This window comes from Aphelocoma coerulescens, chromosome 8, assembly GCF_041296385.1.
Source record: "Aphelocoma coerulescens isolate FSJ_1873_10779 chromosome 8, UR_Acoe_1.0, whole genome shotgun sequence".
Lineage (NCBI taxonomy): Eukaryota > Metazoa > Chordata > Aves > Passeriformes > Corvidae > Aphelocoma > Aphelocoma coerulescens.
In genome coordinates, this window is record NC_091022.1 from 19,808,183 (window position 1) to 19,823,773 (window position 15,591).

General features: G+C 37.5%; 1 protein-coding gene across 10 annotated transcripts in view; it reads right to left on the minus strand.

The window, feature by feature from the left end:
• ADGRL2 (adhesion G protein-coupled receptor L2) overlaps positions 1-15,591 on the minus strand; it is a 387,257-nt gene that overhangs the window by 25,866 nt on the left and 345,800 nt on the right. For 7 of the 10 annotated variants that reach the window (XM_069023029.1, XM_069023030.1, XM_069023031.1 and 4 more), the window contains 10 exons: positions 13,023-13,319; positions 12,377-12,480; positions 11,349-11,534; positions 9,657-9,695; positions 6,585-6,768; positions 4,577-4,699; positions 4,122-4,327; positions 2,864-3,037; positions 1,618-1,827; positions 430-650 (listed from right to left, as the gene is read on the minus strand). In XM_069023029.1, the coding sequence (XP_068879130.1) occupies positions 430-650; positions 1,618-1,827; positions 2,864-3,037; positions 4,122-4,327; positions 4,577-4,699; positions 6,585-6,768; positions 9,657-9,695; positions 11,349-11,534; positions 12,377-12,480; positions 13,023-13,319 (1,744 nt within the window). The remainder of the gene's footprint in view (positions 1-429; positions 651-1,617; positions 1,828-2,863; positions 3,038-4,121; positions 4,328-4,576; positions 4,700-6,584; positions 6,769-9,656; positions 9,696-11,348; positions 11,535-12,376; positions 12,481-13,022; positions 13,320-15,591) is intronic. The other 3 variants (XM_069023032.1, XM_069023035.1, XM_069023037.1) reach the window with 1 other exon arrangement.

The window sequence follows — 15,591 nt, forward strand, 5'->3', positions numbered from 1 at the left end:
AACATATAGGTTGGAATATTGTACTGCCATAATTCAGGCTGAGAGCTAGCCAGAGGGGCAGCTGAACAAAGAGATCTAATGAAGCATTAGCTTAAAACTGGGTGGTTAAGTTTGTCAGATACTTTAAGTTCGGAAATTTTGCTTAATATACATCTGAGGACAAGAAGTTATTTACTTTTTCAATTTGTTTCAGGTCAATCTTCTGTGTTAAAAGAAAGACCATAATTTAGAATCGGTCTCTCTAGAGTACAAATCCCCTGAACCTAGAGAATTACAAAAGACTTGATTGTAATTTGTGCACAGCATTGCCATTCTCTTACCAATAAAGCTTTCAGATGGTATTTTAGTCTGTCAGGGACCCTCTGACAGCTAATAGGCTTTAAAAAATTATTCACTTGAAAAACACTCAGGTCACTTGCAATTACTTACGCTTTCTCTGTTCCGTAGCTCTTATAGTCAATAGCTGCTGAAACACCCACTACTGTAGCAGGGAAGAGGTAGCCAGCAACATAATAGTACTTCTTTCTAGAATATTCACTTTCAAATACTTCTACTAACATTAGATAAAGCTGCACTCCTTCTAGACACATCCAGGCAAAGGCTGCCAGGAAGAAAAAGTGTAAGAGACCTGCAAAAACCGGACATGCAATCTGCAAAGAAAGAGAGAGATGGAAATGTAAACCACAAAACCTTCACATCATTACCTCTCCAACTAATCAGTGCGCAAGAAAACAGCAGATAGTTCTATTAGAAATCCTTCACAAATTCAGGAGCATTTTTCCTACCTCAAAACATACTCTGAACATTTGAAAACACTAATATGTGCTCAGTAGCTAGAGAAAATGAATTAGCTGAACAGTGTGAATGAAGATAAGGAAATTGCACCCTCATCTCCCAATGATCAATTACAGAGTGGACTTTTTAATTTTATAAGCAACTTTTTAATTTTGAAACTGATATGGTTTTAGGACTTACAGTTTAGATAATCCTAGACATGAACAGTTGGTTCTCTATGCATAATGTGATACTACTTATTTAAAATTATTAAATGTCTGCCCAGTGATTTTTGTCTGCTGTAATTTGGAAATTTCTACTGTTGTAACAGAAATCAATTTGAATTCTATCCCCATTGGTCAAATTCTGGATGAAACTATGCTAGATTATTAAATTTCAACCCAATGAACCAGATCAGAATTAATTTTACCAATACTACCAAAATACCTGCTTGAACGTGAAGTGTAAAAAATGTGTATACAAATAGAAAAGGCTTTGTACTAATATATATATAAATGTAGTCAATAGCTGTTAAGACATTTGAATATGTATAGGAAACATATATGTTCCTAATAGTCAACATTCAATTTCATCTCCTTTTTCAAAAGTCTAACCACCTGCTTCGTTAATAGTCAGTGTTTCTCAACTGAAAATGAAAAGCATATTTTGGATGGATATAAATACTATGTATGAATACATCTATCTTATTTTCATGCTGAGCTTTTATTTCAGCCTTGCTGTGTTAGAATGCTGAAAACTTGTCAGTGTTGTCATGTTTTAATTCAAATCTGTTTCAAACAGTCATTTCAGAGAACAAGATCAGTACACAGAGAGAAAACTTACCTTGTACTCTGTCTTATCGATGCCTATTAGGAAAATGAACTCAGCAATGAATAGGTTGATACAAAGGTTCTTGTGAATAGTGTTACGATCACTTTGCAGGCCACGGAAAAAACAGAATGTGAAGATGCAGATGGCCAGGCAAACAAGAGAGATGACAATTCCCACCCAGGTGATGACAGTGAGGAGCAATTCGTGCACTCCATCTTTGTACTAGAAATAACCAAGAATGGAGAAAATTAATATGACTCTTTATGAGTATAAACAAAAACCTATTTTCACAGGTAGCATCCAGAAAAGTTACTTGTTCATTACATGAGATGGGCAAAATGTACTCAGTAATTTCTCAGTCTCATGTCAGCTTCCCAGAAGAGCAAGATCAGAATAAGTAGAAGAGGAGGAAGGTCTGAGAGAAAAATGTGACTATTTTATCCAGATTAAATAGCATTTTTACTTTTCCTATGGCTTACTGGAGACTGGTTGGAAATACAAGCAGAGAAACATAACATTTTTAAGGTACCACTGGACTGATCCAAAGAGAGAGGAGAGCTTTCCCTGGGACTTCCTATGAGGGCACATGTTCTTTCCTACAGACCTGCAACTCCACAGCAGAGAAGAAAGCAATGTTTTACACACTGATCAGGACAAAATGCAGAATATGCTGCATGTGTGATTCCGGCTTCAATCTCATGTTTAGCTAAAGGAGGTTCCTTGCCTCAGTTCTTTGCAGCGACCTTTTTGAATACAATGGCTTTATGAGAAGTCCCACATCCCTGCAAATATTGCATGGTCTGGGCCCCCTGATATCCAGGAAGTGTTTTAAATAGACAACAAAATTTCTGACTATGAAGAGGTGTTTAAATAACCAGTATGGAAGTTCCTTGACCTTCCTCTTTAAGGAGAGCTGGCACTTGTGCTTCCAGGGAACAGCAGCCACAGCTGTTTCTACAGATACTCTCTATCTGTACAGAGGGAGAGTCTATAAAACAGTTCTAAGGTTGGTCAGTAACTTTAAAATACGGCTTGTAGAAAACTCTTGTCCTTCCTTGTTTTTTTTTTTCCCCTGTTATTTTGCTTGCCACTTTATGGATGAGGAAGAAAAGTGCTACAGAAAGCAAATTGCTTAGGAAAGAGTGGGTAGGAGCTATAAATACTAAAGAAACTTCAGCAATTTTGGATCTTGCTAAAAATTTAAAGCTGAGTCTTTTAAGTTTGTTCCCTGCTGATGGCTGGAAACATCGTTACCTACCACAATTTCCCGACGAGCCATAAGAATTGCAAAGTTGGTGAGGTGACTGCAAGCACACGTTGTATGAGTTTTATTTGTGTCAACCAGTTTGCAGCCTTGAGTTGACCAGTATCCCATCATAGTCCTCTCTGAGTAGTTCCAGAAGGAACAATTTGCATTGAAATAATTGTCAGGCTGGGAGATAAAAGGATAACACAAAATGAGGATTTTACACACTAAGATGGCAATAACAATCGTTTAATATGTGTAAAGGGTAATTCAGATTAAACTTTGCATGTTTCGGACAATAAAGTTTTTCATCAGCAAAATTGTGGACTGTGTTGCACAGGGAAGACATCTAGTTTAAAAGGGACTTTATAGTCTGAAGCACTCTGAAGTGTAGTCTCAATTACTGTAGACCCAATTTTAAACAATTACAATTACCATCTTACGATTTTATGCATGGACGGTACATTATAGCTATTTTTGCTTTCTGGAAAGTTAGGACTGTGAATTTATTCTGAAGATATTTTTTCCTGTAATTGACAATTTAAAAATAGGATTTTTTTCCTTTGATTCTCACCTTTGGTCAGGCCAAAGTCATGTGAACAGGTATCACAAAAAAGTTCACTCTTCGATGCCTATCTACTTTGATGAAAAACAATCCAACCAGATTTATAAAAACAGGCAAAATGAGAGTAAAATTTAACCATATATTCGTTATCTCAGTAGTGATTGTTTACTTTGCCCACACTGAGACATGAAAAGAGAAAGGGCCAAGCTTAAGAGCAAAGAAGCACATCAAATAAAATACCATGAAGAAAATATACATAAATTTAAAGTAAAACAAACCAAGATACCATACTTTATTCTTTGCAGAATAAATGAAATTTAAACAATTTGTATAGGTTTCCATAACTTGGTCCAAAATTATTGCAAAAAGTTAACGTGTCAATAAAACTTACTACATCAAACCATCAAGAATCTTAACAGTTATTTTCTACCCTTCTACTAAGGTAAGAGTTAATTTTCAGTTAGAAACAAATTAGTCATTTACATTTTCATGTTGATGACTGAATTAGCTTTCATTAAGAATACACTTAAGTTCTAATAATCACTGAACCAGGCTCATTTAATTTTATGTTCATAGACTTAACTTGTGTCTCTGACCTAGTCCAACATTTAAAATTCAAATGGAAAAAAAAAGGTTATTTTTCTGCATTGCTTTTCTCTCCTGCTGATTTTATGACCTTCCCATTAATTCATTAGCATAACTCACATCAATGTGCTCCAGTGTGAAATGCACGGGATCAGTCAGGTACACCCGGCTCGACTCCTTGTTGATGGAGGCCGCGATGACGTGGGAGTTGACGGCGATTGTGCTGTTCCGCCCCGCCAAGTCACTGCCTAACTTTATGGTTGCATTTTCAGTACTGAGGAAACGACCCAAACTTTTGTAAATAATGAAAACCAGTTTTGCTAACCCTACAAAAGAAAAAAAAGCCCATCATCACGCCACAGAAAGACAGCAGCCTGTGCTATATTGGCAATTAAGCGTCAGTAAACAGAGAGGTATTTTCAGGCTATGGATTTGAAGAAAAACGACCAGGTACCCATGATAATCTAGAAAAAGCCACAGAGCAGCTTTTTTGTGTTTTGTTTTGATATTTTAACCAGGTAAGGTAGGTTTTATAAAAGTTAATGGCGTTCCACTGCTCCGTGCCCAAGGCTCACCGTTCCTGCTGTTCTGTTTCATGGTGCGTGCAGAGAGCTGAATCCAGTTGCCTCCTTTACCAGCCTGAGGAAATCTCAAGTCCTGCACCTGGCCCTCAGTAGAGAGCACTGCAACATCCAAAACTAAGCAGACCAGAGAGGAAAAAAAAAAGAAGCGTTAAAAAAGGAGAATGCAGAGAAAGTCTCTTGGCCAGATTACAATATGCCAGACGACAATCTTTCCCCTCAGTCTTTATTTAGTTTTCTCACATGGCTGTCTGTAAGGCAGATTTGTACTGCATGCTTCAATCACACAGACTTAGCTTCTTTAACTAAATCTAGTGCACACTGCTAAAATGACAGTACTCCAGTAGTGATAACGACATCAAACCTTGTTCAAATTTGTGCCCACAAAACATCCACTTAAAGATACCACACATGTGTTGCAGTAAAATACTAGTTTTGAAGATCTTAATGTCTATGCAGTATCCTCTGCTGACAAATTTAGAACTTTAAGTATTGATTTAGATATAAAGTTTTTTAAACAGTCAGCAAAGAATACCTAAGTGGCATGCCATGTATTTAGCTAAATCAGTATACAGAGCTAAAAATTATTTCTGATTTTTTCCTAAATCTAATTCTGTATATTTATAGGAAACCATTTTATTAGCTCTGCTAAGAAACATTTAAATTGAAAAATCAGATGCCACTCAGCCATCCTTAAGCATTACTTTTATAACACACTGTATATTGGGAAACTTTCATGGGATTACCACTGAATGCTGGATTTCCTTGGATAGATAAAATCATATAGGTGAGAGTGGACAATTGGCTGACAAAATCTGTGTTATATTAAACCAGACTAGCTGCAGGTCTGAACTACAGACTGACAAAAGGTATGAAATTAGGACAATGCCTTCTCTTTCTCCAAGCCATACATATGCGCACCAGGAATTCAGTCTTGCATGGCATCAGGAAAGTGTTATTATGACATGAAGACAGCTTATCACAAGAAGTAATATTCAGAGTCTACTCAGCTCCTTGGAACTGCTTGTGTACATCCCGAGGCAGACCTATGATTCTACCCACATTCCTTTAAAACAACTGGTGCAGTTCCTTTGATAACAGACTGTAGGACTTTTCCCCATACTTTCCCACTATCTTCCTACTCAATTAAAAACCAGGCAGAATCATCTTCTACAGTTACAAATATGCAGACACTGAAACGTGAAAAGTCTCATTTCTGCAGTCTATTCCAAGTCTCTATCTTTGTACTCTGCATATTAGCAGACTTTCAGGTTCCTTGTACCTCACTGAGACTACATTAATCTCTGTAAGAAGTCAAAGGAATTTTAATTTTATGCATAGCAATGATTTTTGCTTTAACACATCCTTCGCAACAATATTTGCACATCTCTAATACCAAACCCCTTCATTTCTCTGTCACCACTTAAATTCTAAATTACGCTCCAACTATCTCCAGCTATTCTGCAGTCTCTGGAGCATAGCTATTCTGCATTATGGGAGATGTAGTTCACTGAACACATTTTTACCTGAAGGCAGTCATGTTTAATATAAACATTTGGCCTACACTGAGTGCTTAAAATATTTAACTGGCACAGTACATTGCAAAAAAGTAATTTAAATTCATCAGGAACAGTTTACATTTAACAGAAAAGTATTTTCTGCAGTTCTACAGAAAGCAGTTACCTCTAAAAAATCCATTCTCTGCCTTTTAAGTACTCTTCATATCCATACATTCTGCTAATGATTTTTCAGTGATAAATCAACTTTGCAACATCAACTACGTTCCATTTTTTACCGTACTAATGACACTAAAGAATAAGGCTAATTTCAAAGACCCAAACAAGAAAGGTGTGTTTTCCTCGCTTTGGAGCCCTCACCTCTCCATCAAACATTGCACAGCTCAGCCTTCAGAAAGTATGTCGCTATCTGGAGTATTCTTTCCTCCTTTTGTGTAAAGCAATACACAGCACTTTAACTTATGCTTGAAAAGAAGTTTACTTACCAATATTTTCTGTGGGCATTGAGACTCTACTTGGTTCTACAAGATTATCAGCCAAGACAAAAGCCCCTTCTTCTAATGTATCAAGTAACATTGTTGCTGCGTGGGCTTGCTCTGAAGAATTCATGTCCTTCCAGGACTCCAGAGCTTCAGGCCTGAGCAAGTTGTCCACTGTATCCACAACTGCCTGCATTCATTAGAAAACTATCATTAGGTCTGAAGCCCTAGGCAGCTGGGGAAAATTTCCAATGTTATATAGCAACAATTATAATACTTAACTGTCAGAATGATTTACTGTGATTTAATGGCACTAGAACACTATTTTCAACATTAAAATATTTTCCATCCTCTTGTTGGATTAGCATGAATAGAAGCGCAGCTAGCCACTAGCACTGTGTGGTCTCTAAGCGGTAAACATGCAAATTTGACTTGTTTTGTATCAGATATAAGCATGGTATTATTAATGTGCTGAAAAACGTAAAAATAAATGCCAGAAGTCTTGCCTGAAGCTTTCATCTTAATGTCAAAATGTATAAATTCGATTTAAAAATACTAATGCCAAAATTAGCACTCCGCAGTTTAGGCTAAAATGACGATAATACTCCTCTGGGAACTGAGCCCTGCCAGTGCAGCCACAGCACTATAAACTACTTGTCTATGACAAACTGCCTTCTTTATTACAGGAGGCATGAAATGAAGCTGACTCAGTGGATATATATTAGCCCTGGCTACTCTCACTCCCCCTCCTGTTCCTGTACCTGTTCATAGATACTTAGAAGGATTACCAACTCCCATTCCTGCACAAAGGTCAGTTACAAAAGGAAATCAATAAAGCAAACAAGATGTCCACTGACCATCCCTGTTCTCAGTGACGGCAAAACTGTAAAGCTGAATAAAAGCTGGTATTTTAAAAATTTTTACTTTTAACAACTCTATCATCATGTTTTAAGCTTCATTGAGCTGCATATAAGGTAACAATAATAAGGAAGAAGAATAATTCAGTGACATGATTACGTTATTTTACAAAATAATCCAATCAGAGTAATCAGTTAATCAATTGAAGGCAGGCTTTTACATTAATGCATAACATTTGTGTGCACTGAGTATGCTGTGCACTGAGTACACCAGGCACTGCTGTAACACCCTGTTTACTCTGTCCCATTTACCTACTCCTAATGTGTCATTAAGCATATATATAATTTGTTTGATCAATTTAAAAGCATTGGAAATGGAAACAGAACACATCATACAAACAGAAAGATGTCAGTCTGGAATACTATATTGTGAAAATGAATAGGAAAACTTGGTCAAGGCTATTGTCAGAGCAAGATTAATTAGCCTAATCCATTTTAATATCCTCTTTCTGTCTGCATTGTGAGCCACCACGACCTTCCTGGCAGGTGGAAGGTACTTCGAAGTGGCATTAAAGCCTTTTTTCTTTCTCTAATGGGAGACAGAATAGTCAAAATGCTCACACTGATACTGCTGCAGCCATTAACTGGAGTGGAACAGAAATTGGTCTGCAGAGGCCAGATTCATTAGTCACTAAGAAATACAGATTGGAGCCTCTAATCTGAGGTACAAATGAATCCTCTGTCACAAAGTGGGAACTTGCTTCATTTGCATAGTGTAAGTCAGCTTTTGATTTGTAATTTCAAGAGGTTTATTAGTCTTATCTAAGCAGAGAAGCCCATTTGAGACCTACAGAAAATGACACCAGTTGGAAATTAAGGTTCTGCTCTGGTTTCTCATGTATTGCCTTATAGCGCTGACGGTATGCATTCATTGGTATGATATGCTTTTCGTTTATTATGGGATAACCTAACTCTGCATTTTCCTTGTGGAAAATCATCACCAGTCCATTAATATTTCTGAAGCACTTCTCCTCTCAGACAGAGGCAAATGGGTGGGAAAACCCCACAGCCCCTGTGGCACAGCTGTTGGAGGAGCCCCGTTACCACTCTTCTTATGATCCTGTTTAGCAACAAAAAGGAAGCAGAAAAACCCACTCTACTCAAACCATATCTGCTGGATTACCCTTTACTGGTAAAAAAAAAAATTCTAATAAAAACCTATTACAATTGTTATTATTATTAGAGAAATTAATTTCTTTCCACATATTTGTCTCTTTTTTCCAAATTTCTGTATAACTGGACATCTCCCATCCATTCCAGGGCTTTAGGATAAAAGACAGAAGTGCCCTGTACAGAGAAATCGCTTTTCAGTAAGAGTGTGAATTTTTTTATTGTGTTGTAAAGTATTTCAAAATTCTTTCCAAAAATAATTCTTACATTTCATCTCAGAGGGTACAAGTCAAAATCAGTATTTTAAGAGAAGTTTTGAAAAAATGTGCAGTAAAATCTTTCAGAGCCAGACATGTCTGTTCTAGGACTTTTTTCTCCCCTTCATAGGGGTGAGGTGGCTTGCTGGCATTGTACTGCAGAAAAGGAGCTGGCCACTACAGGCAACCATTCTACAGCTGATGAAAGAAACTGGAAGTCAGGCAGCAATGTGTTACACGCCTTCTGTATAGCCTGGTTAATGGGACACATGGCAGACATTTTACTAGCAAAGTTAGAGAAATGTTTTCTTTGCTTTGTATCCTCAAGTCACTGAATTGTAACAATTCTTAAAACTGTAAGAAAGAGTGATTTTACTAGGCATAAGAATACACACAAAGCAAGCTATATAATGTACATTTTTCACGCAAGCAAACTCACTCTAAACAGTCTTTGATATAAAATTCTACCAAGCTGAAGTAATTTCTTTGAGTTGCCAGCTTTTTTCCCCTACCCAAAATTTTATTACGAGAGAGATGTTACTTCCAATTCAGATAATAATCCTTTCTGCTCTTTTAGTTTTGAACAAGTTAAGGTACAAGAGGTATGAACTTTGATCTTAATTTTTTTTTTTTCTGAGTGTTATACCTGTGCAAAGCCAACATTTGTAAAGTTGATATGGGGCACAATACACATTTATCAAAGACTGAAATACATAGGATCATGCAGCAAGATGATAAAGCGTGGCAGGTTGCTGAAGCAGGGAGAAAGCAGGGTGACAGCACAGGAGATATACCTTAAGGTAAGCCCTGCACGTCTTCTCTCGTTTTTGGAGCTTTTTAATAAGGAAAAAGAAAATCAGAAGTTAGAAAGATTCTGGAAAACTTCAGAAAGAGAAAAAAAAATACTCTGGTGTTTCAAATCCCGATTCTGAATGATAGCCTGGACATTAATCTAGTTTCTGTCCACGATGACTACAAAAAAACATCACACAGGAAATGTTTTTTCCCAACTGTGGTTTAAGCCCAGCTGGCAACCAAATACCACACAGGCGCTTGCTCATTTGCTCACCAGCAGGATTGGAGAAAGAATCACAAGGGTAAAACTGAGAAAATCGATGAGTTGATATAAACACAGTTCAATAGGTGAAACAAAAGCCGCGCATGAAAACAAAATAAACCAGGGAATTCATTCACTGCTTCCCATGGGCAGGCAGGTGTTCGGCCATTCCCAGGAAAGCCAAGCTCCATCACACGTAATGGTTACTTGGGAAGACAAACACCATTACTTCAAAGTCCCCCACTTCTTCCTAATTCCCACCAGCTTTACAGGCTGAGTATGATGTCACATGGTCTGGAATACCCCTTTGGTCAGGTGGACTCAGCTGCCCCAGCTGTGTTCCCATGCACTCCCAAATTCCTTGTCAGTTTGGCAGTATGAATAGAAGAAAAGGCCTTGATGCTGTGAAAGTGCTGCTCAGCATTAACAAAATCATCTTTATATTATCAAAGATATCAAAGGTATATACTTCAGCACAAATCTGAAACGTAGCCCCATACTAGCCACTGTGAAGAAAATTAACTCTACCCCAGCCAAAAGCAGCACAGCAACAAAGGTTGTCTAGATTCAGGTGTCTAGATATCTTTTGCCCAAATGGTGGGATTTGTATGAAAAAGTCGAAGGGAAAAATCTGTGTGTGGGCACTTGATCTGTCTCTGGGAAAAGTATTTTAAGGGCAGCTAGGGACTGTAAATAAAACTATTGCCAAAATAACAGAGAAGTGCATGGATCTCTCTCTCTAAAGGCGGATGAAAAAATATTTTGTCTGTGGCTTGCTGACTAGGCTGACGCAAGGAAGAGGCTGAGAAACACAGCATTTCCTCTGAGAAAAAGAGGAAAGGTAATAACACTGTAATTTGTATTTAAACCACAAAGGCACATTTTCTCAGAAATGTTTCTTGGAACATGTTTCCAGAGAAAACATTAGTTCACGTTTTAGATATGTGTAGTGAGGCATTTTTATAAAGATCAGTTATAAGTCATGTTGGTGTCTTTAGAAGTCTAAGAAAGTGCTATTATTCTGCAGGAAGTTTGATTAAAATAAAACCCTGCACCTATGCGGAATCCCACTGATTTTATTACATGTTCAGGGTTAAAAGGATCACTGGATAAACATGGTGAATTGTTACAGAATTTTTGAGAGCTAATACTCATTTCCCTCACACTAGTTATAATGCATTCCAGATTTTAATATGGGACACAGCTATGTATTTTAGGACCAGTCAGCTATTGTGAATTATATCTTATTCCCTAAAGAAGGTAATTACAACTTTCTGCTGTATATTTACTGCTGTTTTCTCTCATATGCTTATTCCAGAACTATACACATGCAGGAAAAAAGTATAGATTAATATTTCTGAAAGGGAAAAAATACAAAACCCAAGAGCAATTGTTATCCCAGCAGGAGGAGGTAATGAGAGGTGTGTACCTTGTTATAACTCCTTCCAGCAGAGTCTTTTTCACTGGGCCGTAGTTCCTGAAGCTGAGCATCTAAAATGTCCACGAGCTGTTCCATCAGCCTCACTGATGAACTAACATCGCCAGCAAAGACCGGTCCTTTGGTGTGTTTAGCCAGCTCATTGGCCAGACTAGCAGCATTTTCTCCACTTCTGATCTGAAATGACAGTTTATATTATCTCAGCAGGGTCCCTTGTTCTGCTTGCGGCTCCTAATTCCAATTCCCTGTGTACCTTTGTTGTGGTGAAATAACCATTTGCACATATATTGAAATCTGTAACTAATTGAGACCAATAACATTCTCTTTATCTCAGAAGATTAAAGGTTCTTAGATCCGTGACACACAAAAGCAGTTCTTAACAGCCATCAAAACCAGAAATCTGAGTGGGACTTTTGGGCTCGATCTTCTATTCATCCTCACTTTTATTTTACTGCCATTATCAGACAGTAAGAAATCTGTTTGTTCATGCCAGTGATTGAGGCATTTGAAAGTCAAGTAGCCTTGTACTGACAACAAATTATCCAGTTTTCATAAACTTTTTAAATCTCAGTAGGGAAGGAAAACACAGAAAGTGGTTCTGTGCTCTAATCCAACTGTTATCAATGCACTCATTGACAAAAATCTATTTATTACAGTGTAATTTTTACTAAAAAAAAAACCCCTTGCCATATACCACAGGTTTTGCTGTGTGATTTATAGCATTTGATTTTTTAAGCAAATATTGTTCTTGCTTTTTGAAAACAAGCAAAGCCACTTTGTTTTAAATAGTGATGAGAACATGTAATCACAAATTCAACAGAAGAATTTCGAGAGGGCATTCTAAAACACACATAAGAACCAAACGGTTGGCCAGTGCTTTGCACATGGAGTACACATAAATCCTTCTACTTTTAATGAACACAGAGTAATAAAGACAGTTTCAACAAACTGAATTATTAATGCTCAGAGTTAAAATCCTTAATCACCAGTGTATGCCAGATTAAAAGGTTTCAACCAACCTTCTGAGCCAGCTGATTTACCCAGTGTGAGGTACAGTTGCTAAGATCAGGGCCTTTGGGGTTCCACATTCCCGTTAAGACAACGCAGAGATACGAGGCAGTTCCTACAACAGATGTAGAAAACTACAGTGAAATGGAAACCATTTTTCTGCATGCATTCAGGAAATTGGCTTCACTGTCCTAAACAACATTAAATTCTGAATGCTGCTAATGGTAGTACTTGACAATAATTGACAAAAACTTAAGGAAATAATGTAGATTACAAAGAGCAATAAAAAAAGTCAGTGAAAAGTACCAGACGTTTTCTGCAAACAAACAAAAAGCCCTTGATTTTTCCTGGAGCTCATCCAGAGGGGAGTTCATAATGAGAATGGCAGCTGTAAGCATATTTCACAATAGTCCTCAAGCAATGCCCTAAAATTTGACCTGGATTCTCAAAAGTGCAAGCGCAAGGTAATTCTGTGGCTACGCTCAAGTGACGTTTGCAGATTATAACTTGACCATTGCCTGTAGATACTGCACTCTCTGGGTAACAAAAAATCATGTGACAGACAGTCTGAGATTAAAAAAATATTCCTCGTGAGAGTGCTGCACATTATTTTTGAAATGCGTGCTTGAAATCAAGATATATTTTTGAAGGCAATACCTCGTGTTCCTTTGGGACAAGGGCGTTCGACCATCATTCCTCTTTGTGTTTGGGGCCAGCTAATCCCCCTGGCCTCAGTCGGTTCACAGAATCTCTCTGGCAAAGGGAAAAAACTTGTCACGGGAGGAATTTTGGTTGTGGAAACTGGTGGTGGTGGTTTGGGTCCTCTGCTTCCTTCCTTTGTTCCTCCAGCTAATGTTGTGCTTACAGGACCTTTCTGTGACGTAGTGCTAGTGGTTGACACTGTGGTTTTGTAAAGCTCTGCTGAAGAAGTTATTGTCACTGCTGTGGTAGGCACTGCACAGGGAAAAATCAGAGTAATAACAAAGTAAATTACTTCAGAATTATATATAAAAAAAGTTATTTAAAACTTATTTATGCAGCTTTAAAGGATTCTCTGGTGTCTCCTTTCCTTTATCTTAATATTACTCATTGCTATTCTGGGTGTTTAAGATATAACTTTGACTGACTTTTTTTGGGTGGTTTTTTTTTATTCCCAGCTCACACTGTTACGACGTTTCAGCACATTCTCCAAATAATCTCTTCTGTAATAAAAATTGATAGTTACATTTCGAAAAGCTTAAAGGCATACTAGTGAGTTATCAGTACATAACAAACATGCTCAAAGCAATTAAAGATTACTTAATCACATTTGCAGCAGGAACAACTCAATAGACAGAATAATTTGAATCAGTGTGCCATGAAAAATGTAGTCCAGCTTTAACAACAAAGGCAGTGGGCTGTAACTAACGAGACCATTTTTGAAAAACAGACCCCAAAACTTCAAGTCACCCAGTACACACCTTCCAGGGCAATAATTATGATAACATCTTCCTACCCAGCAGTCATTCTGCTTGAGAGAACTGCAGCACGCCTGATTAGCTCCAAACAGAGGCTGCACCCAGCAGGTACGTGGTGTTCTCCTCTTTGAACATTTGGGGCCTTAACATCCTTTTTTGATAAAGCAGGTATGAAGACACAACTCATACAAGCCCATGGCAAAGACTGAGGTTTCCTCTTTTATGAAACACCAGGACAGGCTTAGGCCAAATCACTCCAGCTCAGGATGTGCAGCCGCTCCTGCACTGACCCACAGCAGGAACTCATGGCTGGAGCTGCTGAGGTACAGCCTAAGCCATGCCAGGGTTTTCAAGCTTTGGAGAGATAATAAAAGTTAATGCTAGTGGAGTCTGGAATGCCTGTGCAACACCTTCACATGTATATTGAGAAACAATGCAAGTGAGCAAAGTAACTGCAACAGTTATCATTATTTCCAAATCTTCATTAGTGTTCAAAGTGCTTCACAGGCACAGAAAAGTACAGATCGTTGTGCTGAGAACAAATACGCTCATGAAAAGTATTTTTTGCATTTTTCTTCCCCTTTTTTCCTTGTTCTGCTAGGCCCTTGAACTCTGACTTACTGGAAAATAAAGCTTCTCTAAATTAAATCATATATAAAATAAAACCAAAAAAGAGCAGTCTCACTTTTTTCAGCAGTTGTTTTTAAGTTAGTGTTTTGAATAATATTAGATTTCAGTAGTTCGGCAAATAATTTTCTCAAAACCCTTTCTCAATTATGTTTCATTTATATTAAGAGGTTTAAAATATTAATTTATCTTTTTATTTTCACATGAAGTTAGGGTGGAGTTTTTGAGCATCGTGATCTGTTTTTCAAGACTAAAGGCAGATATCTGCTTTTCATCCTTCTCCTGCTCACAAATGAGAAACTTCTGCAGAGCCTGTGTAATTGTGCTGAACTTGTGATATAGCCAGCTACTATTGAAACCCTCAGATCTGTCCTGCAAGCGCTTGCCTGACATCTTGTGAAACTTCTCTAATTTTGTTTTGATTACAATGCATCCAGCCTTCTAGTGCTTCCCCAATTAACATTTGTCAAAAGCATTTGCAATCACTTGCACAAGTGTCAAACAAGGCCTGCTGAATCAGGTCCTTGGGAAGAGGGAGCTCGTGGGGATGAAAAATGATGCAGGGGACAGCCAATTATTACAATCCATCCCCTAATACACTCTGCTAATTAATATATATTTAATCATCAAAATATGTATTAGCATTATTGCAATTACTACTCAAATCCTGTCATGTTTAGGACAGTTTTGTCTCAGGAGCAAAATATCACTGTCAGAATTTGCAAAAACACTTTGAAGTTCAGCAGTGGGGGAACAATTTTCAGAAAATATTTGGTGTTGCACCCTGAGCTAAAATAATTCTGCCGTCATTACACAACTTTAGTTAGTACAATTTTCATGCTATCCATTAAAATCAATTTCAAAGCCTATCACCTATGATTCAAAAATGACCTTCATAGCACAGTAGTACTACATACTTAGAAATATATTAGTAATCCCACATTGTAGGAGAAAGACTTTAAACCACCTCTCTCAAAAAACTGAAAAAAATTGCAGACAACTTCTAAGAGCTTTTCTCTTTAATCAAATTTTAAAAAAGAAGTCCGCATATTTAAGAATGCACCAGGAAACTTCAGACAGTGCTGGAAGTCTGGGAAAGAAGGTGGTTGAAAAATAAGAAACAACTCAACACATCACTTCAA